This window comes from Mobula hypostoma, chromosome 1, assembly GCF_963921235.1.
Source record: "Mobula hypostoma chromosome 1, sMobHyp1.1, whole genome shotgun sequence".
NCBI classification, from domain to species: Eukaryota; Metazoa; Chordata; class Chondrichthyes; order Myliobatiformes; family Myliobatidae; genus Mobula; species Mobula hypostoma.
In genome coordinates this window covers 66,867,740-66,884,811 of record NC_086097.1, presented here as the reverse complement: position 1 = coordinate 66,884,811, position 17,072 = coordinate 66,867,740, and the positions used below count along the sequence as shown (strand labels likewise).

Genomic DNA, 17,072 nt, shown 5'->3' with positions numbered 1-17,072 from the left:
TTTTGCACACTCAGCCTCTACGAAGTGCAGGATCCAATATCATCACTCTTGAAAGAAGGCCTGTCAGTTTCAGAGATGCATTCCATTTGTTTCTGCATAGCTTACTGCTGGTACCAGAGCATCCACATTGTCTCTACCTTTCTGCAGATGTACTGTATATCACTTTGCACTTCATTTACCCCTGTATCAGGTTATCTGTCTTCCTGCTGCCTATTTTTGTATTACTGTATAAAGAAATTAAAAGGAATGTGTTATGTTAAGATTCCAGAATAGCTGTCCTCTTCACTATTTACCACACTTCCAATCTTGTGTTGGAAATGTAACATTGAAAATGTTATTGTACATATTATTGTCCACCATTCCTCATTCTGAGAAACAGCTATAATTTTCTACCTCTTTAAGCCAGTTCTTTTCTCATAAGAATTAAAGAACTAGGAGCAGGAACAGACTACTTGGCCTCTTGAACCTACTGTGCTATTCAGAATCATGGCAGTGTTATAACACTACATTATTTTCTGTATCCTTTGATTCCTCTAATGTACAGAAATTTGTCAGTCTCTGTTTGAATGCTGTCAATAACTAAATATACAGCCCTCTGCCATTGAGGATTGTAAAGATTCATCACCCTCTGTATTTCAGATATTAATGATCTGTCCCTTATTTTGATACTCTTGACTCCTAATCCTAGACTCCTTAGTCAAGCAAAGCATCCTCTTTGCATTTACCCCAGGAACTTTGTGTGTTCTAAAGAATTAACTTCTTATTCTTCTAAATTCTCACCATATGACAGACCCATTAATCCAGCAACTAATAATGATACTCATTCCTTCTATAGAAAATTATAGTCATTAGGAAGGACTTGGAGTGTAAGGTGTGGGGCTAATGCCAGATTGAAAAAGGAGTTGAGGTAATTAGGCCCAACTAGAGTGGGTTTGTATTCAATTGAACTGGAGGGACGTTATATAAGTTTTTAGTATATATTGTATAATCTTTAATATTTTCATTAGAGTAGTACATAGAAATATGCAGATTTTAGGAAGGGATTTTTGTTTTAATTGATGGTGAAAAAAATCCTTCTGATCAAACTCTTTAAACTCCCTTACCCTTTGTGACCCTATGACTAAGCTTTCAGTTCCTTTCCTAATTAGTGTATCCTTCAGATCATTGCAAAACTTTGACTAGTTTGGGGTATCTTATACATGAAGTTTACTACTGCAATGATATTAATGGTATTGGCAGACCAGCAGATGGAGACCTTGCACTTTTAAAAATGGCCGGTAATTGCAAATATTGCAACATCAGCTAAGAGAAAGAGCTACGAAACTAGCCATGCATTCCCTGTAAAAATTAAAAGGTTTTCTAATTGAAATGTTAAGAATGAGTAAACAAATTGATCAGGTACATAGATGGAAACTATTTTCTAGAGTAGTGAGATATGATTTTAAAATTGGAGGTATAGAAGTTTTTAGGATTTGAAAACCGGATAAAGATAACAAGAGTTTATTAGAAAGAAATATGAATACACATTCAGTTAGGAAAATGGTAAAAGACAGAATTTTTAACCAGGATAGATTTTTAATTAAAAAAAACACAGCATAATTAGAAACAAATAGGTATGGTAATCAATACGCTAAAATGACTAAGGTTGAAAATTAAGTATTCTGGAAGATTTGGACAGAATGGTAGAGGAGGAGAAGTTGCCTTGATATTAAAGGATGGAAGAACAGATTTTAACCATTGTGAGTGGAGTTAAGAAACAATAAGGGACAGAAAACTCTGAAGCCTCTTGTACATAGGTATCCACAATATGGCAGTATTGTTCTTTGTATAATTAAGGAAGTTATGGTAATACGATTGGCAAAAGTAGTACGGAGCATTATTTCACAGACTGTATAGCAATAGGGTTTTAAATCAATATGCTGAGGGATCAATAAGGAAACAGTTTACCATTTGAGTACTATGCTAATAAGAATGCGTGGATGACTTCTGAATTTATAAGAAATGGCTGATGAGTTGGGATATGGAGCTGTAGAGGAATGCAATTTTGCTGCGTACCCTGGTGTAGAATGTTTGAAAAATATCCAGCTGGAGTTCTGGCCGCCAATACACATCCTTGGTGCAGTTAATAGATATGGGAATCATTAAAAATTTAAAGATGTTGTATTGACAGAAAAATTGGTGAACCACATTCTTGAAGCAATTGAAGAAAATCTATTAACATCTTCAACAGCAAAGGAAGTGTGTGCAAGGGATAAGCTTTTACAGGCAGTACAGTTTGTCAGTGATAGTTGGTGAGAAGTAAACAGCAAGACAATTCAGAACTGTTTTGCTCACTGCAGTTTCAAGTATTGTGACTTGGAGACTCCAGAAATGGCCGGGAGTGAAAATGAAATGATTTCACTACTTCAACAAGTTGGGAACTATGCAAAATTTGAAACTGTCAACTATCATCTTGAATGTTACCATTGAAAATGAAGATTTAGGGGATGCAATTGTTGAAAGCATTGTATCAAAACACCAAGGCGGGGAATATGAAGATGAGGCAAATTACAAGGGTGACACAACTGAACTCAGTAGCTAGCGACTACAAAGGATGCCAGGAAATTTATTGTTGGATTACGACTTTACTTCATGCAGAAAGGCAATGAAATAGTCCAGTCCAATATCTGCACAAGGTGTCTGTGCTAATTTTGTTCATTTACAGTCAATCAAAAGAACACGCCAACATACAGTCAATGAATTCCTATTGGTAACCATTACAAACTAATACAGTTTTATAGTACTGTAGTAATATTGCAGTTATATTTTCATTTGTTCTCTATTTCATTTAAATACATAATTTGTTACTCAATTAAATAGTAGTTTGTCTTTTTTATACCTTTGTAACTATTTCCATGAAACTTTGGTTAACTGGGGCAGCCGTTTAAGATAGCCGAAACATCCTGGTCCTAATGTGTACTGAATTTGGTTCCTTAAGGTTGTTATAACCAGGGATGGTAGTGAGGGGGAAGTTCCCACTACCTTTTAAAGGTTCCCAATGATGTGCATCTCAAATGGCCTCTGACGACCAAGTCCAGCTCCTGGCCTGCACGTGTGGGTTAGCTACTGAGCCCAGTGGAACCATTTCTACTGACAGAAGGGGCAAAGGTGGGTTTCTGATTGCTTAAAACCAGTTACTTCAGGCAGATAGGGCTCGTTAGCTGTAGTTGGCAGCTCATCTAGGAGAAGGAAAGTTCTGATCTCAAATCTTTGCTTCCTTGCACCATACCCACTCATGGGGAAGGCTTAGGGAGTAAACCCCAAGGAAAAATCCGTACCTGGAGTCCATAAGGCAGTCCTACATTGAGTTCAATGCTGACTGGCAATTCCTGCAATGCAGCTGGTGCCAATCTGTATCCGTCTTTTCTGTTCCTTTGATTCATCAGCTGTGTGGAAAGTGGGAGCCTACTACATGGGCAACAGCTTGCTTTCCATATTGTACTGTCCTGACTTACATATCATGTAGACAGCTGGGGTGCAACATCCATGGTCAACACCAACCAACCAACGGAGGGCCTCAACCAAATAAATTATGGAAGATCTGGAAGTGTAACTAAATGAGTGCAACTTATTTAAGATTATATATTACTAATGCTGAAATTGTAAAGACCGTACAGAATAATTTAGTGCATGTTGTCCAGTAGTAGTTTATACTAATTTACTTACCCCTAGCTTTGATTTAACTTTCATTTAAACAGTGTACTTTTCCCAACACTGGAGGTCGTGTGATGCTATTCATTGGGGGACCGGCCACACAAGGGCCTGGAATGGTTGTGGGTGATGATCTAAAGACACCTATCAGGTCTTGGCATGACATTGAGAAAGACAACATCAAATACATGAAGAAAGCCATGAAGGTAAGTGTTGCACACTTTTCCTGACTATGAACATAGGAAGGTGTGTAGTCTTAGCCCATTGACTGTGCTGAAGGGTCTTTGACCTAAAATGTTATCTCTACTTTACAAGTAAGCTGTCTGCCCTACTGAATACTTCCAATATTATCTGCTTTTATGTCAGGCCTCTAGCATCAACAGTTATTTTGATTTCAACTTCATTCTCTAACATCGTCGCTGCCAGTGTGTGACTTTACTCCATGTACCCAGCCATAACATACATTTAGGAGCAGGACTGACTACTTAGCCCTTGAAAAGTGTGCTCTGCCATTCAATAAGATAATGGCTGACCCATGCTATTACTCCATATACTTGCCTATTATCTTCAGTATCAACAATTAAACTAGCATCAGCTACCATTTACAGAAGAAAAAAATCCTAAACTAGTTTCGCACTTTCAGTATAGCATTACTTTCTAACTTCATTCCTTAATGGTTGGGCTCTAATTTTTGGATTTATCCATTGCTATTTCTGCACTCTAGAACCATTAGGATTGGATTATTTTGTTGTAGTACGTTTCCCATAATACCTGATAAGTTTTGATCAGTTCATTTCTTGACATTTAAATTTCATGGAAAATAATCCTTGTTTGTGTAATGATCTCACCTAATAATTTAAACTGAAGTCCAGGAGTGATCTAGGTTGCATTCCCTCCACTGACAACTTCCTAAGGATTAATGTCCAGAACTTCTCTGATTGCATCAAGTATGCTGAGTCAAATGGATTGCTGTGACAGATTTCTAACAGCTTGTATTCTTGTACCATGTGCATACTTTAGTATTCTGTTAATTATTTGGTTATTTTCCTTACGGTACTCACCTGTGACTTTTTAAGTATCTAAGTATGTGAATCCATAAGTTTCTATGCGCTTTCACTGTTTTAATCTTTTTTTCAATCTTTTATAGGTCCAGAATGGAACATCTCATAACTTAATCCTATAGTCACTTAATCTTTGAATATTTCTCTACTATTTTAAGTATAAATCTATCCTGATTGCAATCTTGCCCATTTGTGTCATCAACAAATTTGATGTATGACTTTCTGACTTGCCATTTGCCTTTTTAAATACAGTGTATATAGTTGAACCTCCAAAACAACTTAGAGGATGCCATTAGTCACTTCTTGGTATCTATTCCCCTATTTTGTCCATGATCCTGATTTGATTATCTTGTCACTCACCTATCTCCTAACTAGCTTAATAATTTGCCTTCGATTCCATGAGCAATTTTAGCTGAGAGGATGTTTTGAGAGTCATTTGAATATGTCTTTTGAAAGATGATTCCCAGGTTGACAATTTTAGTTACCCTAGCAAAAGTTATGTTAGGTTTTCCAGTCAAATCCTGTCTTTACAGATCCTTGTAGGCTTATTTGCTAAGCAACAAGGTTTTTGACTGCCCTGTCCTTAATTACAGACCGTGTTAATATCTCAACTACAAATATTGGGTTAGCTAGCCTATAATTCCCTGGTTTCCCCTCTCACCTTTCTCAAATAGTAGAGAGACTCATATAATTTGTTCATCGTAAAGAAATGATTCCTGAATCAAGAGAACTTTGAATGATTATATGTAGGGGTCTGCAGTATCCTTACTGACTTCTTATCCTCAACAGATTACCACTCTGACTCTTTGTTGCCATTATTTTCTTTATTTTTTTTCTTTTGCTTTCATGAACTTTGATGAATTTCCAGCTCTGATTTAATTTTCTTGGGATATCCAGAATACTTTCACCATGGTTAATACTGAAAGCAATTACTCAAAGCGTGGCCAAGTGGTTAAGGCGATGGTCTTGTGATCTGAAGGTCGCTAGTTTGAGCCTCAGCTGAAGCAGTGTGTTGTGTCCTTGAGCAAGGCACTTTGCCCTGCGATGACACCGGTGCCAAGCTGTATCGGCCCTAGTGCCCTTCCCTTGGACAACATCGGTGGTGTGGAGAGGGGAGACTTGCAGCATGGGCAACTGCCGGTCTTCCATACAACCTTGCCCAGGCCTGCGCCCTGGGAACCTTACAAGGCACAAATCCATGGTCTCATGAGACTAACGGATGCCTGTAAAAATATATATTCAAAGTCAGCCTCTTCCCTTTTCTTCACAAGGAGGTGGTGGGTACAATATAGCAGGTGATGTTTTGTGTGACCTTTAAACTATTGTCTAAGCAGAATTTGCATTTTAAGTCTAGGTGTCCCCTTTTTTCATCAGTTTCCAAGTGTTCCATTCCAGATAGGCTACACTGCCATCTTCAACTCTTTACCTTGATCTACAAACCAGAACTCTTTTGTAACATATCACAATCATACATTTATTTAGGATATTTGTCATATGATTAACATAATGCAATATTCTTATTTGGTATCAATTAGTCCAAGTAGAGCATATGATTTTTTTTGCTCGCATGCTCAATATTTTCCATACCATTTTTACATTCATGCTGTATTTGGCACCTTCTTGTGCAATAATCACTAATCCTGTTCAAATCTATGCTGAAAGCCTTCAATCCTAATATTCTAATGCAATTATTTAAGTACCTGAACGTGTTCAATCTTCATAATGTAATCCTTATTATCAATCTCTGTTGTGAAAATAGTAACATTAGTTATATCTAAAGTGCAGACTTCTAAAATTACTTAGCAATAATTTAAGAATTGTAACTGTTTGTTTTACATTTTCCAGAGTTGTTCTGATAAAAGTGATAATATGAATTAATTCAATTTTATATCATGCCTGATAAGTGTTGCAGATTTTGAGTTAGTTTAATATTTGTTGGTATTTGAACTTGCATTCTTAAAATAGCACTATGAAGCATTGTCAAATAGAGCGGCAGCAAATGGCCATGTTATTGATATCTATGCCTGTGCATTGGATCAGACTGGGCTCAACGAAATGAAGTGCTGCCCAAATCATACGGGGTAAGTAAAAGCTATGTGATGTGAGATAGAATTTTGATCTTTTGCTCCACAGTTAAATTGTAGCAAAAAAAAAAATCTGAAAACTGTTAAACACGTACGTGTAGCAAATAAATTCTATTATATCTTTCTTAAATAGGTCGGAAAGACTAATCAAAACAAACTTCTGATGCATTATAATTGGCCTATATATATATAACGGATGGGGTACAAGGGGGAGGTGGGGCATTAACAGAAGTTAGAGGAGTCTAAATGTTCTTGCCATCAGGTTGGAGGCTACCCAGACGGAATATAAGGTGGTGTTCCTCCAACCTGAGTGTGGCTTCATCTTTACAGTAGAGGAGGCCGTGGATAGACATATCAGAATGGGAATGGGATGTGGAATTTAAATGTGTGGCCACTGGGAGATCCTGCTTTCTCTGGCGGACAGAGCATAGGTGTTCAGCAAAGCGGTCTCCTAGTCTGCATTGGGTCTCGCCAATATATAGAAGGCTGCATCGAGAGCACTGGATGCAGTATATCACCCCAGCTGACTCACAGGTGAAGTGTCGCCTCACCTGGAAGGACTGTCCAGGGCCCTGAATGGTGTAAGGGAGGAAATGTAAGGGCATGTGTAGCACTTGTTCTGCTTATAAGGATAAGTACCGGGAGGGAGATCGGTGGGGAGGGATGGGGGGGGAACAAATGGACAAGGGAGTTGCGTAGGGAGCGATCCCTGCGGAAAGCAGAGAGAGGTGGGGAGGGAAAGGTGTGCTTAGTGGTGGGATCCCGTTGGAGGTGGCGGAAGTTACGGAGAATAATATGTTGGACCCGAGGCTGGTGGGGTGATAGGTGAGGACAAGGGGAACCCTATTCCTAGTGGGGTGGCGGGTGGATGGGGTGAAAGCAGATGTGCGTAAAATGGGAGAGATGCATTTGAGAGCAGAGTTGATGGTGGAGGAAGGGAAGCCCCTTTCTTTAAAAAAAAGGACATCTCCTTCATCCTGGAAATTCCTCCACCATCAGCTACGTTCCCGATGCGGCCTTCTATATATTGGCGAGACCCGACGCAGCCTGGGAGACCGTTTTGCTGAACACATACGCTCTGTCCGCCAGAGAAAGCAGGATCTCCCAGTGGTCACACATTTTAATTCCACGTCCCATTCCCATTCTGATACATCTATCCACGGCCTCCTCTACTGTAAAGATGAAGCCACACTCAGGTTGGAGGAACAACACCTTATATTCCGTCTGGGTAGCCTCCAACCTGATGGCATGAACATTGACTTCTCAAACTTCCACTAATGCCCCACCTCCCCCTCATACCCCTTCTGTTTTATATATATATTTTTCTCTCTCTCCTTTTTCTCCCTCTGTCCCTCTCACTATACACCTTGCCCATCCTCTGGTCCCCCCCCCCCTTTCTTTCTCCCTAGGCCTCCCGTCCCATTATCCTCTCATATCCCTTTTGCCGATCACCTGTCCAGCTCTTGGCTCCATCCCTCCCCCTCCTGTCTTCTCCTATCATTTTGGATCTCCCCCTCCCCCTCCCACTTTCAAATCTCTTAATAGCTCTTCTTTCAGTTAGTTCTGACGAAGGGTCTCAGCCCGAAACATCGACTGTACCTCTTCCTAGAGATGCTGCCTGGCCTACTGTATTCACCAGCAACTTTTATGTGTGTTGCTTGAAATTCCAGCATTTGCAGATTTCCTCGTGTTTGCGTTTTCAAATAATCACATGTTGCAATACTGGTGTGTGGAAGAGGATCTCTGAATGCACAACGTTTCGAATCTTGAAGTGAATTGGCAACTGGAACACAAGACCACAAACATTCACTCTCAGTGGCCACTTTATTAGGTGCAGGAGGTACTTGATAAAGTCACTCTGTGCGTGTGTATGGATATGTGTGTGTATGTGTATATATATCACACATGCACATGTATAATATGAAATATAATATATATCTGCTTTATCCCAGTTGAGAATCATAGTGAACAAGGTACATCCTGCATCAAAGAAATATATAATTTTTAAGTTGATTGAATTTAGAAGAAGATTAACATTTCGAATATAGGAATACTATTGTACAAGTAATTGTTGCCATGTGACCAGTATTGAAGATAAATTTGGTTGCATTGGCTGTGTCAATCATTTTAAGGAATAATGAATGTTTATTCTTCTATAATAACTTGAATCAATTTTCCTTTACTATATTAACTTTAATCTATGAAATATACCTGTGTGAACATGCTGAGTCCTCGAACAAATTTGAAATTGAAATTTAAATCTCCTGAGAGAAAGTACTCTTGTATTGGAAATTGCTATCATTTTTCTGATTCACCATCTTTTTAAACACCTTTGTGTAGTTTCACCAATTTTATTTTGTTTGTTGTGACTTTTCTCTTTTATCATTCCTGAAGAGGCTACATGGTGATGGGGGATTCGTTCAACACTTCTCTATTTAAGCAAACCTTCCAACGAGTGTTTACGAAAGATATTCAGGGGCAATTTAAAATGGCTTTTGGAGGCACACTAGAAATTAAGGTATTGATAAAAATTTCTCACCATTATCCAGTTTGTTGCAATCGTCTGTGATTCTCAAGATTTTTTGAAATATCATAACTTTTGACAAGAGCTTGTATTCCTAGTTGCAACATGAATTCAATATCATTTTCATTTCAGAGATAGAGATCCCCTAATCCTGGGTTTGCATTTTACCAACCCCTGCATCCAGCACATCATTCTTTGTGAAGTAGTGACCCAAAACATTCACTGCCTATTTCCCTTCATTTATGCTGAGTTCCTCCAGTGCTTTTTGTGTTGCTCTGGATTTCAGCATCTGCATTTCGTTGTTCCTTCTTCATTTCCAGAATTGAACGCAATGCTCTGTGAGGTCTAATCAGAGTTTAGGAACTGCAGCATTACTTCGTGGCTCCTGAATTCAATTCCTTAACCAAGGAAGGCCAGCACACCAAACACCTTTTGAACCACCCTACCGCTTTGCACAGCAACTATGGACTTGGACCCCAAAATTTGTCTGTTCCTTCACACTGCTAAGAATCCTGAAATTAACCGTTATCCTCTGTTCTCAAGTTCAGTCTTCCAAAATGTAGCACTTTACAATTTTCTGGATTGAGCTCCATCTGCCATTTTTCCACCCAGCTCTGCATCCTGTCTGTATTCTGTTGTAACCTACAACAGCCTTTTACACCACCAACCTTAAGGTCATCTGCAAACTTACTAACCTACTCTTCCACTTCCTCGTCCAAGCCACTTATAAAAATAACAAAGAGCAGGGGTCCCAGAAAAGATCTCTGCAGAACACCACATGTCATGGACCTCCAAACAGAATGCACTTCATCTACTACCATCTGTTGCTTTCTGTGGGCGATCCAATTCTGAATCCACACGGCCAAGTTTCCGTGGATTCCATATCCTTTGACTTGCTGGGTAAGCCTACTTTAGGAAAACCTTGTCAAATGGCATACTAAAACCCATAAACACTACATCCACCACTCTGCCTTCATCAAATAGTTTTGTCACCTCCTCGAAAAATTAATTTGGGCTCGTGAAGCACAACCTGCCCCTCACAGAGCTATGCCGACTATCCTTATCCAATAATTTGCTGATCACTGATATAAGACTCACTGCTCTATAATATCCAGGATTATTCCTACTACCTTTCTTGAACAATGAAACAACAGCCCAATCATTCTTTTCCCTTGCTTCTTATACTAATCTGGGTATATTCTGTCCGGACCTGGGGACTTGTCTATCCTAATATTTTTCAGAAGCTCCAAGACTGCCTCTTTTTAGCCTAGATATGCTCCAGCACATTAGCCTGTTCCACATTGACCTCACATTCATCAAAGTGCCTTCCCCTGGTGAACACTGACACAAAGTGTTCATTGAGGACCTCCCTTATCTCCGCCCACTCCAGATAGTTTTCCACCTTTATCCCTGAATGGTCCTACCCCTACTCTGGTTATCCTCCTGCCCTTCACATTTATGTAGAATGCCTTGGGATTTTCCTTAATCATTATCATTAATGTCTTCTTACGTCTCCGTCTAGCTGTCCTAAGTTCCTCCTATACTCCTTCCAGGCTACCTTATAACTCTCGAGACTTGTCTGATTTTTGCTTTCTAAACCTTACGTATGTTTTTTTTCTTCCTCTGGTCTAAAATTACATTTTTCTTGTCAACCATGGTTCCTCAGCCTACTATCCTTCCTTTGTCTCATGCAAGTGGTAAGCTGATTTTTGTAGCAGAAAATGTTTATTACTGGTCTCTTTGGAGTTTTTATTTAAGTTTTGATTTTAGAGAAGATGCAAAACACCTGTGTTCTAAATGGATAACCATGGGTTTGTTTTGGTGCATGTACAAATTATTTTAAAGAAGTCAACGTAATTTACAAATTTTTTTTCAGTAAAATTTTTAGTAGCATCATTCACATAAAGTATAGATATCATCAGATAGCTTTGAAAATTTAAAATATCTGTGGATTAAGATATTAGAAAACCTACCTAATGTATTTTAGTCTTTTGGCAACTTTTTAAAAAAATTATAATTAAATGAATGAAGTTGTGAAATTGAACTAAAAAGTTGCTGGATACTTTTTCAAGGATGACCATCCATTTGTTGTTTTAACTTGGATTATTATTCATTTTTAACTAAAAGATTTGTATTGGTTTTGCTCGTTCTTGAGGCAGAAACAAGCAATGTTTATTAATAATTCTAGTGCTGTCATTCATATCATAATGTCATGACACTTCATTCAAATGAACTTCAATAATATTTCAAAATTGACGTGTTTATCATATCAGGCTATGTAGGAGGGGTTAGCATTGAAATTCATACAACCTGAATTTCTACTTGAATTGTTACTTTGAATTGGAAAGCTTACTTTTAATGGAAGGATAATACAAGTTGCAGAGTGTCATATAAAAATTGATTACTGTCTTTTCCATTCTAGATTTTACTAGATAATCAAAACAGTCTCAAAATGTTTTCAAACTATAATGCATACAAGTGATATTTCCAACTGTATTTCTTCTAATAGACGTCAAGGGAAATCAAGATATCTGGAGCTATTGGACCCTGCATATCACTTTGTGCTAAAGGACCCTGTGTGTCAGAAAATGCAAGTGTTTTTGTGTTTCTATCAATAATTAATTTGTTAAACGGAGAAATACAGTGGGGAGGGGTGGTTGGCGATTTACTGGGGAAAGCCACAGCGACTAGGTCTCTAGCACTGAGTCTGATTCTGTGGCTCAGAGATGAAGGAGTAGTCATACTATTGGGAGTATTCCAACCGTATTGGACCCCCAGTAGCAATATGCATACTGAGGAGCATTCTGGTAGGGCAGATTTTGAAAAGGTGCAAAATCAACAGGATTGTGGTCATGGTTGGCTTCCTTGATTGGCATATCCTTAGTGCAAAAGGTTTAGATGGGGCAGAATTTATTAGGTGTATTCAGGAAGTATTCTTGACATAACATGGACAGGCCGGCTAGAGGAGAGGCCATATTGCATCTAGTACTAGACATTGAATTGGGTCAAGTGATGGATTTCTTGGTGGGTGAGCATTTTGGAGATAGTGACCACAATTTCCTGACCTTTACCATAGCCTTGGACGGGGATAGGAGCAGATGATTTATTTTAGGGAGGGCAAATTATGATGCTATCTGGCAGGAACTTGGAGCATAAGTTGGGAACAAATAAACTGGGAAATGTACAGTGGAAATATGGAGGTTGTTTAGGAAGGTCTTGCATGGGGTTCTGGATAGGTTTGTCCATTGAGGCAGGAAAAGGATGGTAGGGTGAAATAACCATGAATGACGAGATGGGTGGAACACCTAGTCAAGAAGAAGAAGAAGGTAGCATAGTTAAGGTTTAGGAAGGAAGGATCAAACAGGGCTCTAGAGAGTTGCAAGGTAGCCAGGAAGGAGCTGTAGAATGGACTTAGGAGAACTAAAAGAGGTATGAGAAAGCCCTGGTGAATAGAATTAAGGAAAATCCCAAGGCATTCTACATGTATTTGTAGAACAGGAGGATGACTAAAGTGAGGGTAGGACAGATCAGGGATAAACGTGGAATTATATGCCTGGAATCAGAGGAGGTGGGGGAGGTTCGTAATGGATACTTTACTTCAGTATTCACCTGTGAGAAGACTTTGATGAATGCAAGGTTAGTATAGACCAGGCTAATATGCTGGAGCATGTTGACATCAAGAATAAAGATGTGCTGGACTTTTGAAAAATGTTAGTATATATAAGTTCTCAGGGCTGGATGGGATATACCCCAGGTTACTGTGGGAAGTGAGGTAAGAGAATGCTGTGCCTTTGGTGATGATCTTTGTTTTGCATCCTCACTGGCCACAAGAGTGGTATGAGGAGATTGGAAGGTGGCAAATTTTATTCCTTTGTTCAAGAAAGGTAGTAGAGATAATCATGGGAATTATGTATCAGAGAGGCTTATATCAATGGTGGGCAAGCTATTGGAGAGGAGTCTTAGATAGAGGACTTTGAAGAAGTGACAGAACAAATTAATGAAGACAGATCAGTGGTTGTGGTGAATATCGATTCTAGTAAGGTGTTTGGTTAGCACATTCACAAAGTCTGGAAGTGTGGGATCCAGGGAAACCTGGTACATTTCAATCCAGGAAAGCGTGAAGTGATGCAGTTTGGGAGGTCAAACTTGAAGGCAGAGTGCAAGGTTAATGGCAGGATTCTTTGCAGTGTGGAGGAACAGAGGATCTTGAAGTCATGCCTATAGATTGTTCAAAGTTACAGCACAAGTTGACATGGTGTTTAAGAAGGCATATAGTGTGTTGGCCTTCATTAGAGGATTGAGTTCAAGAGCCATGAGCTAATGTTGAAGTTCTATAAAATTCTTGTTAGGCTGCACAGAGTATTGTGTTCAGTTCTGGTTGCCTTGTTGTAGGAAGGATACGGAAGATTTAGAGAGGGTATAGAGAATTACTTAGAAGCTGCCTGGATTAGCAAGCTGCTTCTTATGAGGAAAGGTTAAGTGAAGGAGGATGAGAAGTGACTTGATAGAGGTACATAAGATGATAAGGGGGATAGATAGAGTGCACAGTCAATGCCATTTTCCCAGGGTAGCCATGGCTAATATGTGAGGGCATCATTTTAGGGAGGATAGTATGGGGGGGATCTCAGAGATGAACTTTTTACACACCTCTGTGTGTGGAATGCTCTGCCAAGATAGCGGTAGTAGCAGATTATGTTAGGGACATTTAAGGGACTCTTAGAGAGGTTGGTGGATGAAAGAAAAATGGAGGGCTATGTGGAAGAAAAGGGTTAAATTGATCTTGCAATATGTTAAAAGATCGGCATAACATCATGGGACAAAGGGCTTAGAAACATAGAAAATAGGTGCAGGAGTAGGCCATTCGGCCCTTCGAGCCTGCACCGCCATTCAGTATGATCATGGCTGATCATCCAACTCAGAACCCTGTACCAGCCTTCCCTCCATACCCACTGATTCCTTTAGCCACAAGGGCCATATCTAACTCCCTCTTAAATATAGCCAATGAACTGGCCTCAACTGTTTCCTGTGGCAGAGAATTCCACAGATTCAGCACTCTCTGTGTGAAGAAGTTTTTCCTAATCTCAGTCCTAAAAGGCTTCCCCCTTATCCTCAAACTGTGACCTCTCGTTCTGGACTTCCCCAACATCGGGAACAATCTTCCTGCATCTAGCCTGTCAAATCCCTTTAGGATCTTATACGTTTCAATCAGATCCCTCCTCAATCTTCTAAATTCCAATGAGTACAAGCCCAGTTCATCCAGTCTTTCTTCATATGAAAGTCCTGCCATCCCAGGAATCAATCTGGTGAACCTTCTTTGTACTCTCTCTGTGGCAAGGATGTCTTTCCTCAGATTAGGAGACCAAAACTGCACACAATACTCCAGGTGTGGTCTCACCAAGGCCTTGTACAACTGCAGTAGTACCTCCCTGCTCCTGTACTCGAATCCTCTCGCTATAAATGCCAGCATACCATTCGCCTTTTTCACTGCCTGCTGTACCTGCATGCCCACTTTCAATGACTGGTGTATAATGACACCCAGGTCTCGTTGCACCTCCCCTTTTCCTAATCGGCCACCATTCAGATAATAATCTGTTTTCCTATTTTTGCCACCAAAGTGGATAACTTCACATTTATCCACATTAAATTGCATCTGCCATGAATTTGCCCACTCACCCAACCTATCCAAGTCACCCTGCGTCCTCTTAGCATCCTCCTCACAGCTAACACTGCCGCCCAGCTTCGTGTCATCCGCAAACTTGGAGATGCTGCATTTAATTCCCTCATCCAAGTCATTAATATATATTGTAAACAACTGAGGTCCCAGCACTGAGCCTTGCGGTACCCCACTAGTCACTGCCTGCCATTCTGAAAAGGTCCCGTTTATTCCCACTCTTTGCTTCCTGTCTGCTAACCAATTCTCTATCCACATCAATATCTTACCCCCAATACCATGTGCTTTAAGTTTGCACACTAACCTCCTGTGTGGGACCTTGTCAAAAGCCTTTTGAAAATCCAAATATACCACATCCACTGGTTCTCCCCTATCTACTCTACTAGTTACATCCTCAAAAAATTCTATGAGATTCGTCAGACATGATTTTCCTTTCACAAATCCATGCTGACTTTGTCCGATGATTTCACCGCTTTCCAAATGTGCTGTTATCACATCTTTGATAACTGACTCCAGGCAGTTTCCCCACCACTGACGTTAGGCTAACCAGTCTATAATTCCCCGGTTTCTCCCTCCATCCTTTTTTAAAAAGTGGGGTTACATTAGCCACCTTCCAATCCTCAGGAACTAGTCCAGAATTTGAGCTACTTCCTTAAGCACTCTGGGATGCAGACCATTGGCCCTGGGGATTTATCTGCCTTTAATCCCTTCAATTTACTTAACACCACTTCCCTACTAACATGTATTTCGCTCAGTTCCTCCATCTCACTGGACCCTCTGTCCCCTACTATTTCTGGAAGATTATTTATGTCCTCCTTAGTGAAGACAGATCCAAAGTAATTATTCAATTGGTCTGCCATGTCCTTGCTCCTCATAATCAATTCACCTGTTTCTGTCTGTAGGGGACCTACATTTGTCTTTACCAGTCTTTTCCTTTTTACATATCTATAAAAGCTTTTACAGTCAGTTTTTACGTTCCCTGCCAGTTTTCTCTCATAATCTTTTTTCCCCTTCCTAATTAAGCCCTTTGTCCTCCTCTGCTGAACTCTGAATTTCTCCCAGTCCTCAGGTGAGCCACTTTTTCTGGCTAATTTGTATGCTTCTTCTTTGGAATTGATACTGTCCCTAATTTCTCTTGTCAGCCACGGGTGCACTACCTTCCTTGATTTATTCTTTTGCCAAACTGGGATGAACAATTGTTGTAGTTCATCCATGCAATCTTTAAATGCTTGCCATTGCATATGCACCGTCAATCCTTTAAGTGTCATTTGCCAGTCTATCTTAGCTAATTCACGTCTCATACCTTCAAAGTTACCCCTCTTTAAGTTCAGAACCTTTGTTTCTGAATTAACTGTCACTCTCCATCTTAATGAAGAATTCCACCATATTATGGTCACTCTTACCCAAGGGGCCTCTCACGACAAGATTGCTAATTAACCCTTTCTCATTGCTCAAAACCCAGTCTAGAATAGCCTGCTCTCTAGTTGGTTCCTCGATATGTTGGTTCAAAAAACCATCCCGCATACATTCCAAGAAATCCTCTTCCTCAGCACCTTTACCAATTTGGTTCACCCAATCTACATGTAGATTGAAGTCACCCGTTATAACTGACGAAGGGTCTCGGCCTGAAACGTCGACTGCGCCTCTTCCTATAGATGCTGCCTGGCCTGCTGCGTTCACCAGCAACTTTGATGTATGTTGCTTGAATTTCCAGCATCTGCAGAATTCCTGTTGTTTGCGTTATAACTGCTGTTCCTTTATTGCACACATTTCTAATTTCCTGTTTAATACCATCTCCGACCTCACTACTACTGTTAGGTGGCCTGTACACAACTCCCACCAGCGTCTTCTGCCCCTTAATGTTATGCAGCTCTACCCATATCGATTCCACATCTTCCCGGCTTATGTCCTTCCTTTCTATTGCGCTTGTACTGAGCTGTACAGTTCTAGTTCTATGTTTTATGACAGTGTGAAGAAATAAGGAAGGATTTTATTTAAAAACTTCAACTAAATTGCCACAGGAGGAACTAGCATACAATAGA

The 17,072-nt window shown here is 39.8% G+C and overlaps 1 protein-coding gene across 1 annotated transcript in view; it reads left to right on the top strand.

Moving 5' to 3' along the window:
• Positions 1-17,072, top strand: part of sec23a (Sec23 homolog A, coat complex II component) — a 66,817-nt gene that overhangs the window by 30,910 nt on the left and 18,835 nt on the right. The window contains exons 8-11 of the mRNA XM_063050097.1: positions 3,738-3,896; positions 6,717-6,832; positions 9,230-9,353; positions 11,869-11,949. Of these exons, the coding sequence (XP_062906167.1) occupies positions 3,738-3,896; positions 6,717-6,832; positions 9,230-9,353; positions 11,869-11,949 (480 nt within the window). The remainder of the gene's footprint in view (positions 1-3,737; positions 3,897-6,716; positions 6,833-9,229; positions 9,354-11,868; positions 11,950-17,072) is intronic.